This window comes from Lepidochelys kempii, chromosome 28 (assembly GCF_965140265.1).
Source record: "Lepidochelys kempii isolate rLepKem1 chromosome 28, rLepKem1.hap2, whole genome shotgun sequence".
NCBI lineage: Eukaryota > Metazoa > Chordata > Testudines > Cheloniidae > Lepidochelys > Lepidochelys kempii.
Window position 1 is genome coordinate 359,527 of NC_133283.1, and position 13,737 is coordinate 373,263.

General features: G+C 70.3%; 2 protein-coding genes across 2 annotated transcripts; both read right to left on the bottom strand.

Annotated features, from left to right (window-relative positions):
- Positions 1-17: 17 nt before the first annotated feature.
- Positions 18-5,775, bottom strand: PHF23 (PHD finger protein 23). The gene is given in 6 exon segments (XM_073326516.1): positions 18-897; positions 899-1,305; positions 1,308-1,425; positions 2,359-2,451; positions 3,070-3,101; positions 5,670-5,775. Coding segments are annotated over 6 exon segments (999 nt in total). The 5' UTR covers positions 5,692-5,775; the 3' UTR covers positions 18-570.
- Positions 5,776-6,828: 1,053 nt separating this feature from the next.
- GABARAP (GABA type A receptor-associated protein) lies at positions 6,829-11,991 on the bottom strand. Its single transcript, XM_073326525.1, has 4 exons — positions 11,788-11,991; positions 8,159-8,237; positions 7,595-7,713; positions 6,829-7,335 (listed from the first exon to the last, which is right to left on the bottom strand). The coding sequence occupies exons 1-4, from the start codon at positions 11,875-11,877 to the stop codon at positions 7,270-7,272; spliced, it is 354 nt and encodes a 117-aa protein (XP_073182626.1). The 5' UTR covers positions 11,878-11,991; the 3' UTR covers positions 6,829-7,269.
- Positions 11,992-13,737: the final 1,746 nt, after the last annotated feature.

The window sequence follows — 13,737 nt, forward strand, 5'->3', positions numbered from 1 at the left end:
ACGCGCTATCTCAGAGTAATACTCAACAGACGGCGGCGGGTTCAATTCCCAGCCCTGCCGCAACCCGTGCCTCGGTTTCCCCATCTGGAATGACAGGAAACTGCCGCTTCCAGCACCTCAGTAGATTCGGAGCTCTTCAGCTGGTCTCTCTAGACGCTGAACGGCCCCAAAATTTCAAGCCGTTTGCGTAGCCTGCCTGTCTGGCTGGCCCTGGCCGGTACGCTTCAACCCACTCCACACCGAGCCCAATGGCTTGTGTGGGACGAAAGCGTCTACACTGCCATCGAGACCCCTTTTGATACGGTTTCGCCCTCTGCCTGCTTCCGAATGAGTTCCAGTGAGAAAATTTAGGGCTGTGAAATGAGTTTGTTTCTATTTAAAGTCATTATTAGTTGCCAAATTCGAGTTCATTTCCAGTGAACTCAAGCGCCCTGCCCACAGTGCGGAGAAAACCTCTCTTTGTTAAAGACAAGATCCATCTTTGTTAAAACCCCTAATTAACTAACAGATAATGAACCACCCACCAACCAGGTTCTCTCCCTGGCTCTGGAGGGGAGTGGGGGCTGGTGGTTAGAGCAGGGGGGGCTGGGAGCCAGGACTCCTGGGTTCCATTCTCAGCGCCAGCCCGCGTGTGTGTGTGTGTGTGTGGGGGGGGGGGGGGGGCAGAGCAACATTTTGGCTGGCCACCTCCCACCCCGACGTCCAGCTCTCCCAGCACGCCCACGGCTCCAGCTCCATCCACTGCGTCCTGGGCGAACAGGCCAGATGGCCCCAGCCCCCCTCACCTGACTCGACCATGATGTCTTCGTCCATGACCCGCATCTCCCCCTCGCTGGAGCTGCCGTCCCCGTCCTGGCTGGTCTCGGTGCTGCCGCACTCCTTGCCCTCCCCACCCCCCAGTTTGGGCTCCGGGGAAGCCACCCTCGGGCAGCAGCTCCTCCGGGGAGGGGGCCTCCTCCTCCCCGCCCCGGTCCGCCCCCGCCTCCTCCTCCTCCGAGTCCGTCTCGCTCAGGGAGGCCTTGAGCTTCTTCTCGGCCTTTTTCAACTTCCGCTTCTTGCTCTTTTTGATGCGCGAGCGTTTCTCGCCCGCCGAGTCCCCCCGGCCCCGCCGGGCCGCCTCGGGGGCCGCCCCCGCCCGCCGGCTCCGCTTCTCCTTCTTCTTGTCCCCCGGCGGGCCAGGCCGGGGCACCGGCGGCTGCCGGGCGGCGGGATCCAGGTCGAAGAGGGAGTCCTTGAGCTTCATCTTCTCCAGCAGGGAGCTGTCGGCCTTGAGGCGGCGGAAGGCCTTCTTCTTGGAGGACTTGCCTTCTTGACGAAGGTCTCGATGGTGTGCAGGTCCGAGTGGGTCGACTCCCAGCCGTCGCTGTCCGCCACACTCTCCGGGCGCAGGGGGGAGCTGGAGCCCGAAGGGGTCCAGTCGCTCTCCTGGGGGCGGGGAAGGGGGGGACGGGACACAGATTAGGGAGGGGGCGGCAGGGAGAAGCGGAGGGCCAGCCCCTGGTGTGGTCCCTGGGGCCACCCGCCCAGCAGGCAGGCGGGGGGCTGAGGGTTGGCTGCCCTCCCAGCATGCAATGCTGCAGCGCGGGTCAGGACGAGGGTGTTGCCCGCTCTCCCAGCATGCAATGGGCCCCAGGCGCCTTGCAGAAAAGACGCTTCCCAGCATGCAACACAGGGCCCCAACCGCCCGCTGGGATGTGCAGATCCCAGCATTGGTTCAGGGCTCCCAGAGAGACTACATGTCCAGCATGCAATGCTCCGCGGCAGGCCCCGCTGTGCGGACATGTCCTCTGGGCAGCCCAGCGGGAAACACTACAGCTCCCATAGTGCCGTGCTCCAGCCTCTTAGCTAAATGGCCGGGCTGCAAGGCATGCTGGGACCTGTAGTTTTCAGAGGCCAGAACACAAAGAGGGGGCCCTTGGAGAAGACTACGTATCCCAGAATCCCGTGCTCTGGGGGATCCCAGAAGGGCTTGCTGGGACATGAAGTAGCTCAGGATAGGGCTGGGAACTGGAGTACCCCTGGTACCAACCCATTCCCCAGCCAGCCAGTCCCCACCCTGGGGCTGGCGCCCTCTAGAGGAGACAGGCCCCGTGCCCCATTCCCTGCCCCCCGAGCCAGCCAGTCCCTGCTCTGGGGCTGGAGGGGAGCCGGCACCCCATAGAGGGGACAGACCCCTGCCCCATTCCCTGCCCCCCCGAGCCGGCCAGTCCCCGCCCTGGGGCCAGGTGGGAGCCGGCGCCCCCTAGAGGGGACAGACGCCTGCCCCATTCCCTGCCCCCCCAAGCCAGCCAGTCCCCGCCCTGGGGCCCGGCGCCCCCTAGGGGGGACAGGCCACTGGGGCTGAAGAGGGTTGCTCACCTCCTTGGTGGACGGGATGTAGCCGGCATAGGCCAGGACAAAGCTGCAGAATTTATTGAAGTCCTCGATCGTTCGCCGCCGCTTCTCGGGGGGCTGAGAACAGAGACACGTTAGGGGGAATTAAGTGCTGTCCCCCCCCACCCGCCGGCCCCCAGCACTGCCCCCCGCCCACCCTTGCTTCAGGGCCTCCCGGGGTTAATCCACAGAAGGCTGAGAAAGAGGAAGGGGCTTGTCCCAAAGATCACACAGCAAGGCCAAGCCAGGGAGAGAACCCAGGCATCCTGGCTCCCAGCCCGCCCCCAACCCTAACCACTGGACCCTGGGAGCCAGGACGCCTGGGTTCTCTCCCTGGCTCTGGGAGGGGAGCGGGGGCTGGTGGGTTGGAGTGGGTGGGGGGAGGCTGGGAGCCAGAACTCCTGAGTTCTCTCCCTGGCTCTGGGAGGGGAGCAGGGGGGGAGGCTGGGAGCCAGGACTCCTGGGTTCTCTTCCCTGCCCCCGGGAGGGGCTGCAGCGGGCCAGAGGCCCAAGTGTTTGTTCTGTTGCAACCACATCCCATCACAGAGACCTTCCCAACCCCCATGGCCACCCCACCCCCACCCAGGAGCCGCGCCCCAAGGGGGAGGGGCCTTAGGCAGGGAGGAGGCCTCAGTCCCGCCCCCCCACACTCATGTGGGACCCCAGTGCGGGGTGCAGGGAAGAGCCCGGACTCACCTGCGTCTCCGCTTTGAGGTTCGGAGGTGGATCTGGAAAATAAGGGGGGGCGCGGGTGAGTTTTGGGGTTCCCCCCATCCTCGGTCTGGGGTCAGCAGCCTTCCTTCCCTGCCCCCTTCACCTTTTCACCCCCTCTTTCTGATACATCTCCCCACAGCGTCTGGGATCCTACACTCCACCCACTTGGGGGGCTGGGCCTTTATTCCCCCCCACACACACATTCCCATTCGGGGGCCGCTGAACCCCCCCATGTGTCCTCAAACTCCTCCCCCCACCACGAGAGGTGCTGACCCCAATTTCCCACCCCACGCACACAATGAAAGACCCTGTCCCCCCAACTCCCCTGGGGAGAGACCCCACCCAGGACACCCCCACCAGTCTCCCCCACCTCAGCCCCCCAGTACATAGATCCCGACCCCCCTCCCCCGAGATCCCCAATCCCCCAGGAGAGAGACATACCACCCCCTCCACACACTTTTTCCTCACCAGGACCCCAGGCAGAGACCCTGGCTGGGGGGGGGGGGGAGGGGGCAGAGGATCCTGCCCCTCCCCCTCTCCCCAGGCAGGACCTCAGGGCGTGGCCTGGCTCCCTCCCCCATCTGCCTTCCCCAGGCTCCTCCCCCTCCAGCTCCCTGAGACGCTTCCCCCCCCTCCACCGGCACTGCACCCTCCCAGCTCCCCCACACCCCCTTCCACTGCCAGCTCCTCCCCCTCCCCCCCAGCAGCCCACCCTCACTGACAACTCCTCCCCTCCCCCCTGCCAGCAACCAAACCCCGCACCCCGGTCCCTAGCACCCCCCAGCCCCACCTCCCTCCCCCCCCTTCCCCCCCCGGCTGGGCTCCACGGTTAATATTCCACCACACCCCCCACTCCGGCTGCCCCCAGGCTCCCCCCCCCCCTCCAGCTACCCCTTGCCCCCCCAGCCTCCCCCCTCTGGACAGCACCCCATACCTCCTACCCCCCCAGCCTCTTAACCAGCTCCCCCCCTCTCTCGCCCCCGAGCTGGTCCCCACCCCCATCCTAAGTCTCCAGCCCCCGCCCCCCCGCCGAGGTTTTCGCCATGGTTTCCCTCTCGTGTCCCCCCCCCCCCCCCGTCTTCACCCGGTTCCTCCGGCTTCCCCTTCCTGCCCTCCCAGAACCGCCCCCCCCCAGTTTCAAGCACCCCCCTTCTCCTCCTGCTAGCCCCCAGGTTCTCCCTCCCCATAACCTGGCCCCCAGCCCACCCAATCCCACCTTCTCCCCTGCTCCTTCAAGCCTCCCCCACACGCAGCTCCTACAGCCCCCCAATCTCCCACCCCCCCTGTGCCGCGGTCCTGCCCCCCACACCCCCCTCGCTCACTACTTCCAGCGCTTCCCTGCCACATCCTGCCCCCCCCAGTCCCGTTCCCCCCCCCGCGCCATGCTCCCTCGAGCCCCCACCCTGTCCTCAGCCCCAGTCCCCCCAGGGTCCTGCCCCCTTCCACTGCTGTGCACCCCAATCTCCCTTTTCTGCTCCCCTCCCCAGGGCTGGTCACCCCACCACACCGCCTCAGCTCCTCCCTCCTCCCGGCCCCCCAACCCCGGCTCCCCAGGGCCAGTCACCCCCACCCCGAACTCGCCTCTTGCCGCCCTCCTAGCTCCGGGCTCCCCCGACTGTACCCCCCAGATCTCCTCCAGCTCTCCGCTCCGGCCCCCCCTCCCCAGCGCCAGTCTCCCCCTCCACACTGTGCCCCCCAATCCTCCAGATCTCCTCCAGCTCCCCCTCCCCCGGCTCTCCTACAGTGCCCCTTGCCCCCCACCCCCAGCCCCCCAACCCCGCCTCCCCAGGACCAGTCACCCCACCCCCCAGCTCGCCTCTTGCCGCCCTCACCAGCTCCGGGCTCCCTCCGCGACTGTGCCCCCCCAGATCTCCTCCCAGCTCTCCTCCCCCCGCCAAGCTCCGGTCTCCCCCCAACTCTGCCCCCCAGATCTCCTGCCCCGGCCCCCCTCCCCAGGGCCAGTCACCCCCACCCCGCCTCTTGCCCGCCCTCCCAGCTCCGGGCTCCCCCCCGACTGTGCCCCCCCCAGCTCTCCTCCAGCTCCCGCTCCCCCGGCCCCCCTCCCCGCTCTTTCTCCCCCCAAGCTCCGGTCTCCCCCCAGATCTCCTGCCCCGGCCCCCCTCACCAGGGCCAGTCACCCCCACCCACGACCTCGCCTCTTGCCGCCCTCCCAGCTCCGCCCCCCCCCCCGACTGTGCCCCCCCAGCTCTCCTCCAGCTCCCGCTCCCCCCCGGCCCCCTTCCCAGCTCTCCTTTCTCCCCCCCTTTAAGCTCCGGTCTCCCCCCAACTCTGACCCCCAGATCTCCTGCCCCGGCCCCCCTCCCCAGGGCCAGTCTCCCCCCCACCTCACAGCTCTCCGGTCTCCGTGCCCCCAGCTCCGGTCTCTCCCCCCCCCGCTGTGCCCCCAATTTCTCCCTCGCCGGTCCCCCCCCATTGCGATACCCCCCAGCTCCCCCTCTCTCGCCCCCCCCCGCTCTGATCTCTCCCCCCCCACACATCTGAGCCCCCGCAACTTCCCCCCCGGGTGCGCGCCCGCTCCCGGAGTCCCCCACCTCGCCCCCCCGGCTGGTCCCCCCGCGCACCTTCCGGGCTGGGCTCCGCCATGGCCTCGCCGCCCCGCGCGGGGCTCGCACCCCGGGCCGCTCTCTCCCTCCGTCCGGTGCCGCCCGACTCCGCTCCCCACCCCGCCCGGCCCGCCCCCTCCGCTCCCCTCCTCGCTCCCCCCGCCCGCCCGGCGGCGGCGCCGCCGCGCTGCACCCCGGGAGATGGAGTCCGCGGCCTCGCTGTCCCCGCCCGCACGCGGCAGCCAGGGGACTCCAACTCCCAGCAGCCCCCGCGCCGCGACTGCGCGCTCGCTCCTCCTCCCCGGCCGGGCACGCCGGAGATGGAGTCCCAGCCCCGAGCGGCGGCGAGACGACTCTCCTTCCGGGGGGAAGCGGGACTTCCGGTCGGAAGGATGCTGGGACCTGTAGTCCCTGCGGGGCCATGGCCGGATGGAAAGCGTCTGTTGGTGTTGACCCCGCCCACGGACCAGGCGGGGCACTGATTGGCCAGGGGCAACCTGTCACCACCGAGGAGGTCCCGCCCAACCCCTCCCTCAAGAGTTGGAGGAACAGGACTCCTGGGTTCTCTCCTCAGCTCTGGGAGCGGAGTAGGGGCTGGGAGCCAGGACTCCTGGGTTCTCTGCCTGGCTCTGGGAGGGGAGTGGGGGCTGGTGGTTAGAGCGGGGGGGGGCTGGGAGCCAGGACTCCTGGGTTCTCTGCCTGGCTCTGGGAGGGGAGTGGGGGGCTGGTGGTTAGAGCGGGGGGGGCTGGGAGCCAGGACTCCTGGGTTCTCTGCCTGGCTCTGGGAGGGGAGTGGGGGCTGGTGGTTAGAGCGGGGGGGGCTGGGGAGCCAGGACTCCTGGGTTCTCTGCCTGGCTCTGGGAGGGGAGTGGGGGCTGGTGGTTAGAGCAGGGGGGGGGGGGCTGGGAGCCAGGACTCCTGGGTTCTCTCCCCAGCTCAAGTTAATCCCATTTCCCCCCATCCCCTGCTTCGCAGGGATACCCACCCCCACTTTAGGGAGCCCCAAAACCTCTTCCCTCTAACCCCTCCTCCCTTTTGAGGGACGGGGGCATCTCTTCCTGCCCCCTTCCCCGAACAGCAGCCATCAGGCCACCCCCCCAACTCCCCCACAATGTAGCCATCCTCCCCCCCCCCCCCCCCCCCCCGCCCAACCCGCAGAAATAACACCCCACCAGGCTCAGGGTTTTCCTTCTCATTTTATTATGCCCCCCCCCTTCCCCCCCCGCCACACAGCATGTTACAAGCGCGGCCGGACGGGGCCCTCTGGTGGCAGCTCGGGGCCCTGCTGGGTGTCATGAGGAGCCAGCGATTTTGGGGGGTCAGGGGGTGCAAGGGGGGTTGGAAAAACCCTTCATGGCAGGAAATCACGGGGGGGGGGAGATTGCCTGGGTTTCCTTGGCTAGAGCAGGGCAGGGTGGTTATATGGGGAGGATTTAATTAGGCAGATGGGGGGGTCACGGGGGGGGTGTTCAGAGAACAGTACCCCCCCATCCTCACACACCCACCCACCCCCCGGGGAGGAGAAGGCTCTTATCACAGAGATCAACCAACAAAAGGAGAAAGTGCAGGTCCCTTCGGGGAGGAGGGCGCCCCCGGTGGCGGGGGGGAGCGCTGCGCCTCACATGCCGTAGACGCTCTCGTCGCTGTAAGCGATGTAGAGGAAGAAGTCTTCCTCGTGGTGCTCCTGCGGCGGGGGGGGGAGAGAGAAAGGGGGGTCGTTACCAAGGAGAGCACCCCCCGCCCCACTCCCTGCCCCACCGCGCCCCCTAGCACCGCCCTGGGGCCAGCTCCGCCTGCCGGGGGAGAGCGCCCCCTGCTGAGCCCCCGCCCTGCCCACAGCACCCCCTAGCGCCGCCCTGGGGCAGCCCCGCCGGCCACGGGACGAGCGCCCCCTGCCGAGCCCCCCGCCCCACTCCCTGCCCCCCAGCGCCCTGGCACCCTACCTGGTACAGCTGGCCCATGGTGGCACTGGTCGGGGGGATGACGTTGTTGACGAAGAAGAACAAGGCGTCCTCAGCCCTTAGGTGGATTCGCTTCCGGATCAGGAAGTAGAACTGTCCGACTGGGAAAGGGGAAAGCGGGGGGGGGGGGGGGTCAGGATGGGGCACCCCCTGCAAGGGCCCTTCTGTGACACCCCCCCACAGCGGTATGTGGGGGGTTTAGAGTTGGGGGATTCCCCCCATGGGGCGCACCCTGGTTTATCAAGCCCATTTCCAGCCATGGGAGAGGCTACCCAGTACCCCTCCTCCGTGCCCCCAGAAACCCCCAGCTGTCCCTTTAAGAGACTATCCCAAATCCACCCCCATTCATCTGCCACCTCCCAACCCCACAAAGACCACCTTGGCTTCCCCCTCTATCTGCTCCCCTCATTTCGCCCCAGTACCCAGAGACAGCCCCCCAAGAACCCCCTCCCACCCATATCCAGTCACAAGCCCCCCTCCCCTGCCACTGGAAGGATCTGCCCCCCCACCCCAGCAGCAAGGCGCACCCTGGGGGGCCGCACTGACCGGTGAGGTCTGACGGGACCAGGTATTTCTTCTTGTCCAGGTCTCCTATCCGGGCTTTGGGGGCTTTCTCCACAATCACCTGCGGGGGAGGGAGGAGATGCCGTGGGTCAGCTGGGAGCCCCTCAGGCACTTGGGGGCCTGGGCGTGGGGGGAGGATGGAATAGCTCAAGCCAGGTAGCGGTGGGAGGGGTTGGGATGGATCTGTGCCTAGCAGTACAACCCGACCGCCCCCCAAACACACACACACACACAGTGGTCAAACCCCACCAAGCTTCATATCCAAGGGGATGGGCAATCCTGGCAGGGGAGGGCAGGGCAGGGGGCACGGGGAGCGCAGGACAGGTCCCGGCAGGGCAGGGGAGGGCAGGGAGAAGGCAGGACCGGTCCCGGCGGGGCACGGGGCACGCAGGACTGGCCCCGGCGGGGCACGGGGCAGGGGGAACGCAGGACCGGCCCCGGCGGGGCACGGGGCAGGGGGAACGCAGGACCGGCCCCGGAAGGGGAAGGCAGGACAAATCCAGGCAGGGCAGGGGGATGGCAGGGATGGGGTCCCGGCAGGCCAAGGCAAGGCAGGGGGAAGGAAGGGACGGGTCCCGGCAGGGCAAGGCAAGGCGGGGGGGAAAGCAGGGACGGGTCCCGGCAGGGCAAGGCAAGGCGGGGGGGGAAAGCAGGGACGGGTCCCGGCAGGGCAAGGCAAGGCGGGGGGGGAAAGCAGGGACGGGTCGCGGCAGGGCAAGGCAAGGCGGGGGGAAAGCAGGGACAGGTCCCGGCAGGCAGGCAAGGCAGGCAGGGGGAAGGCAGGGACGGGTCCCGGCAGGGGAGGGCAGGGGGAGGGCAGGACAGGACAGGTCCCGGCAGGGGAGGGCAAGACAAGGCAGGGGGAAGGCAGGGACGGGTCCCGGCAGGGGAGGGCAGGGGGAGGGCAGGACAGGACAGGTCCCGGCAAGGCCAGGCAAGCAAGGCCGGGGGACGGCAGGGACGGGTCCCGGCAGGGCAAGGCAAGGCAAGGCCGGGGGAAGGCAGGGACGGGTCCCGGCAGGGCAAGGCAAGGCAAGGCCGGGGGAAGGCAGGGACGGGTCCCGCAGGGCAAGGCAAGGCAAGGCAAGGCCGGGGGAAGGCAGGGAAGGGTCCCGGCAGGGCAAGGCAAGGCAAGGCCGGGGGAAGGCAGAGAAGGGTCCGGCAGGCAAGGCAAGGCCGGGGAAGGCAGGGACGGGTCCCGGCAGGGCAAGGCAAGGCAGGGGGAAGGCAGGGACGGGTCCCGGCAGGGGAGGGCAGGGGGAGGGCAGGACAGGACAGGTCCCGGCAGGGGAGGGCAAGACAAGGCAGGGGGAAGGCAGGGACGGGTCCCGGCAGGGGAGGGCAGGGGAGGGCAGGACAGGACAGGTCCCAGCAAGGCCAGGCAAGGCAAGGCCGGGGGACGGCAGGGACGGGTCCCGGCAGAGCAAGGCAAGGCAAGGCCGGGGGAAGGCAGGGACGGGTCCCGGCAGGGCAAGGCAAGGCAAGGCAAGGCCGGGGGAAGGCAGGAAGGGTCCCGGCAGGGCAAGGCAAGGCAAGGCCGGGGGAAGGCAGAGAAGGGTCCCGGCAGGGCAAGGCAAGGCCGGGGGAAGGCAGGGACGGGTCCCGGCAGGGCAAGGCAAGGCAAGGCCGGGGGAGGGCAGGGACGGGTCCCGGCTGGGCAAGGCAAGGCAATGCCGGGGGAGGGCAGGGACGGGTCCCGGCTGGGCAAGGCAAGGCAAGGCCGGGGGAAGGCAGGGACGGGTCCCGGCTGGGCAAGGCAAGGCAGGGGGAAGGCAGGGGGAAGGCAGGGACGGGTCCCGGCTGGGCAGGGCAAGGCAGGGGGAAGGCAGGGACGGGTCCCGGAAAGGCAAGGCCGGGGGAAGGCAGGGACGGGTCCCGGAAAGGCAAGGCAGGGCAAGGCCGGGGGAAGGCAGGGACGGGTCCCGGAAAGGCAAGGCAGGCAAGGCCGGGGGAAGGCAGGGACGGGTCCCGGAAAGGCAAGGCAGGGGGAAGGCAGGGACGGGTCCCAGAAAGGCAAGGCAGGGGGAAGGCAGGGACGGGTCCCAGAAAGGCAAGGCAGGGCAAGGCCGGGGGAAGGCAGGGACGGGTCCCGGAAAGGCAAGGCAGGGCAAGGCCGGGGAAAGGCAGGGACGGGTCCCGGAAAGGCAAGGCAGGGCAAGGCCGGGGGAAGGCAGGGACGGGTCCCGGAAAGGCAAGGCAGGGCAAGGCCGGGGGAAGGCAGGGATGGGTCCCGGAAAGGCAAGGCAGGGCAAGGCCGGGGGAAGGCAGGGACGGGTCCCGGCAGGGCAAGGCAAGGCAAGGCAGGAGGAAGGAAGGGACGGGTCCCGGCAGCAAGGCAAGGCAAGGCAGGGACGGGTCCCGGCAGGGCAAGGCAAGGCAAGGCAGGGACGGGTCCCGGCAGGGCAAGGCAAGGCAATGCAGGGGGAAGGCAGGGACGGGTTCCGGCAGGGCAAGGCAGGGGGAAGGCAGGGACGGGTCCCGGCAGGGCAAGGCAGGGGGAAGGCAGGGACGGGTCCCGGCAGGGCAAGGCAGGGGAAGGCAGGGACGGGTCCCGGCAGGGCAAAGCAAGGCAGGGGGAAGGCAGGGACGGGTCCCGGCAGGGCAAGGCAAGGCAGGGGGAAGGCAGGGACGGGTCCCGGCAGGGCAAGGCAAGGCAGGGGGAAGGCAGGGACGGGTCCCGGCAGGCAAGGCAGGGGGAAGGCAGGGACGGGTCCCGGCAGGGCAAGGCAAGGCAGGGGAAGGCAGGGACGGGTCCCGGCAGGGCAAGGCAGGGGGAAGGCAGGGACGGGTCCGGCAGGGCAAGGCAAGGCAGGGGGAAGGCAGGGACGGGTCCCGCAGGGCAAGGCAAGGCAGGGGGAAGGCAGGGACGGGTCCCGGCAGGGCAAGGCAAGGCAGGGGGAAGGCAGGGACGGGTCCGGCAGGGCAAGGCAAGGCAGGGGGAAGGAGGGACGGGTCCCGGCAGGGCAAGGCCGGGGGAAGGCAGGGACGGGTCCGGCAGGCAAGGCAAGGCAGGGGGAAGGCAGGGACGGGTCCCGGCAGGGCAAGGCAGGGGGAAGGCAGGGACGCGGGCTGGGGGGGGGCTGCCCTGGGGCCTGCAGGGATTTCTCCCCCCGGGGGGGCCCGATGGGGCGGGGCGGTTCTGGGCCTGGGGGGGGGCTGGTAGCGGGGTCTCCGCCCCCCCCCGGTCTGGTGTCGGGGGGGGGTCCCGCAGGAGGCGGGGGGGGGGTCCGGGGGCGCAGGGGGGGGGTCCCGCAGGAGGCGGGGGGGGTCCGGGGGCGCGGGGGGGGGGTCCCGCAGGAGGCGGGGGGGGGTCCGGGGACGCAGGGGGGGGGGGTCCCGCAGGAGGCGGGGGGGGTCCGGGGGCGCGGGGGGGGGGGTCCCGCAGGAGGCGGGGGGGGGTCCCGCAGGAGGCGGGGGGGTCCGGGGGCGCAGGGGGGGTCCCGCAGGAGGCGGGGGGGGGTCCGGGGGCGCGGGGGGGGGGGTCCCGCAGGAGGCGGGGGGGGGTCCGGGGGCGCGGGGGGGGGGGTCCCGCAGGAGGCGGGGGGGGGGTCCGGGGGCGCAGGGGGGCGGGGCCCGGTCCGGGGCCGGGGGGGGCGGCCCCGGGCGCTCACCGGGACGCGGTCCGGGTATTTCTTGCGGATCTTCTCGCCCTCGCAGCGGCGCCGCTCGAAGGGCTGCTCCTCCTTGTACAGGAACTTCATGGCCGGGACTGCGGGGCCGCCTGCGCCGCCTGCGTAACCGCCGCCCGCCCTGCGCCGCCGGCGTAAGCGCCGCCCGCCCGCTCCGCCTCAGCTCCCTGCGCCGCCGGCGTAAGCGCCGCCCGCTTTGCGTCAGCTCCCTGCGCTGCCAGCGTAAGGGTCCGTTTCTTCCCCGGCCTCAGCTGCGCCCCTGGCGTAACGCTCCCCCCGCCCCCTCCTCCCCGGCTACGGAGAGGGCGTAAGTCCGGCCGCCGCCTGACTTCCGTCCCCGCCGCCCCGCGCCGCGCTACGCCCAGGCGGGATTCACAGAGGCCGAGGCGGCGTACACGGCGCCACTTGCGTGGCAGTTTGACTCCAAAACAAAGTAGTGCGGCGACGGGCGGGAGGGCAGGAGGCGCGGCCCGTAGCCGGGGGGAAGCGCCGAGCCCCGCAGGCGGTGGGCAGCGGCGGAAGGGGGCCTAGCGGTGGCCGGGGGCGGGGGAGGGAGAGCCAGAGAAAGGACGGCGGAAGGATGCCGCGGAAGCGCAGGGTGAGTGAATCCCGATCATGTGACTGACGTCACGGAAGGAGGCTGGTCACGTGCCCTCCGGGAAGAAGATCCGGCCGGGAGGAGGCCGATAAACAGGGCGCTGTCACGTGCGGCAGGGCTACGGCGTGGGAGGGAAACAGACCAATGGGGGGGGAGACCAAGCCGAAGGGAGGAACCATGGAAAGGGGGACAAAGGGGGGGGGTACATTGTGGAAGAAACCAAACGAGAAGGGGGGGTACAGGGAGGTGGGTGAAACCATTGCGGGCACCAGAGACCAAAGGGAGGGAAGTGGAACAGCCGTGGGGGGGGGGGAGAGGACGCAATCGCCGTCAGAGCGGGGGAGGGGGGCTGGGAGCCCGGACGCCTGGGTTCTCCACCCAGCTCTGGGAGGGGAGTGGGGGCTGGTGGGTCAGAGCGCGGGGGGGTGGGGCTGGGAGCCAGGAACAGGGTGGCCAGTGACCCCTCGCCCGGCGCTGAGATGCGGCCACCTCTGGGGCGGGGCGGCCGGTGACCCGGGGACCCCTCGCCCAGCGCTGAGATGCGGCCACCTCTGGGGCGGGGCGGCCAGTGACCGGGGGACCCCTCGCCCAGCACTGAGATGCGGCCACCTCTGGGGTGGGGCGGCCGGGGACCCGGGGACCCCTCGCCCAGCACTGAGATGCGGCCACCTCTGGGGCGGGGCGGCCGGGGACCTGGGGACCCCTCGCCCAGCACTGAGATGCGGCCACCTCTGGGGGAGGGGCGGGGCGGCCGGTGACCCGGGGACCCCTCACCCGGCGCTGAGATGCGGCCACCTCTGGGGCGGGGCGGCCGGGGACCCGGGGACCCCTCGCCCAGCACTGAGATGCGGCCACCTCTGGGGCGGGGCGGCCACTGACCGGGGGACCCCTCGCCCAGCACTGAGATGCGGCCACCTCTGGGGCGGGGCGGCCGGTGACCCGGGGACCCCTCGCCCAGCACTGAGATGCGGCCACCTCTGGGGCGGGGCGGCCGGGGACCCGGGGACCCCTCACCCAGCACTGAGATGCGGCCACCTCTGGGGGGGGGAGGGGCAGGGCAGCCGGTGCCCCCTCGCCCAGGTGCAGCTCCTCCAAGGAACAGTTCCGCCCCCCACATCTCCTGCCAAGGGAGGCTCCCATGATGCACTGCACGCTGGCGGTGGCGGGGAAGGGTAGGAAGTGCCTGAAACCAGAACCTGGCTCCGACCGCAGAGTTCCCCTGGGCCCAGGAAAGTACCGGGGTATTTTGCCACTTCCTCGGGGGAGGGGGGGGGGATATTTTACCCTTCAAATGAAAAATGGAACGTGCCCTGCCCCCCAGGGGCCAGCCCCAC

Bases quoted from the DNA above. Each gene is read 5' to 3' on its own strand.
- GABARAP (XM_073326525.1), bottom strand. From the start codon at position 11,877: ATGAAGTTCCTGTACAAGGAGGAGCAGCCCTTCGAGCGGCGCCGCTGC. The intron at 7,714-8,158 runs GTCAGTGCGGCC...CCCCTTTCCCAG, and splicing joins GGTCCCGTCAGACCTCACCG to TCGGACAGTTCTACTTCCTG. The intron at 7,336-7,594 runs GTAGGGTGCCAG...CCCCCGCCGCAG, and splicing joins CCATGGGCCAGCTGTACCAG to GAGCACCACGAGGAAGACTT.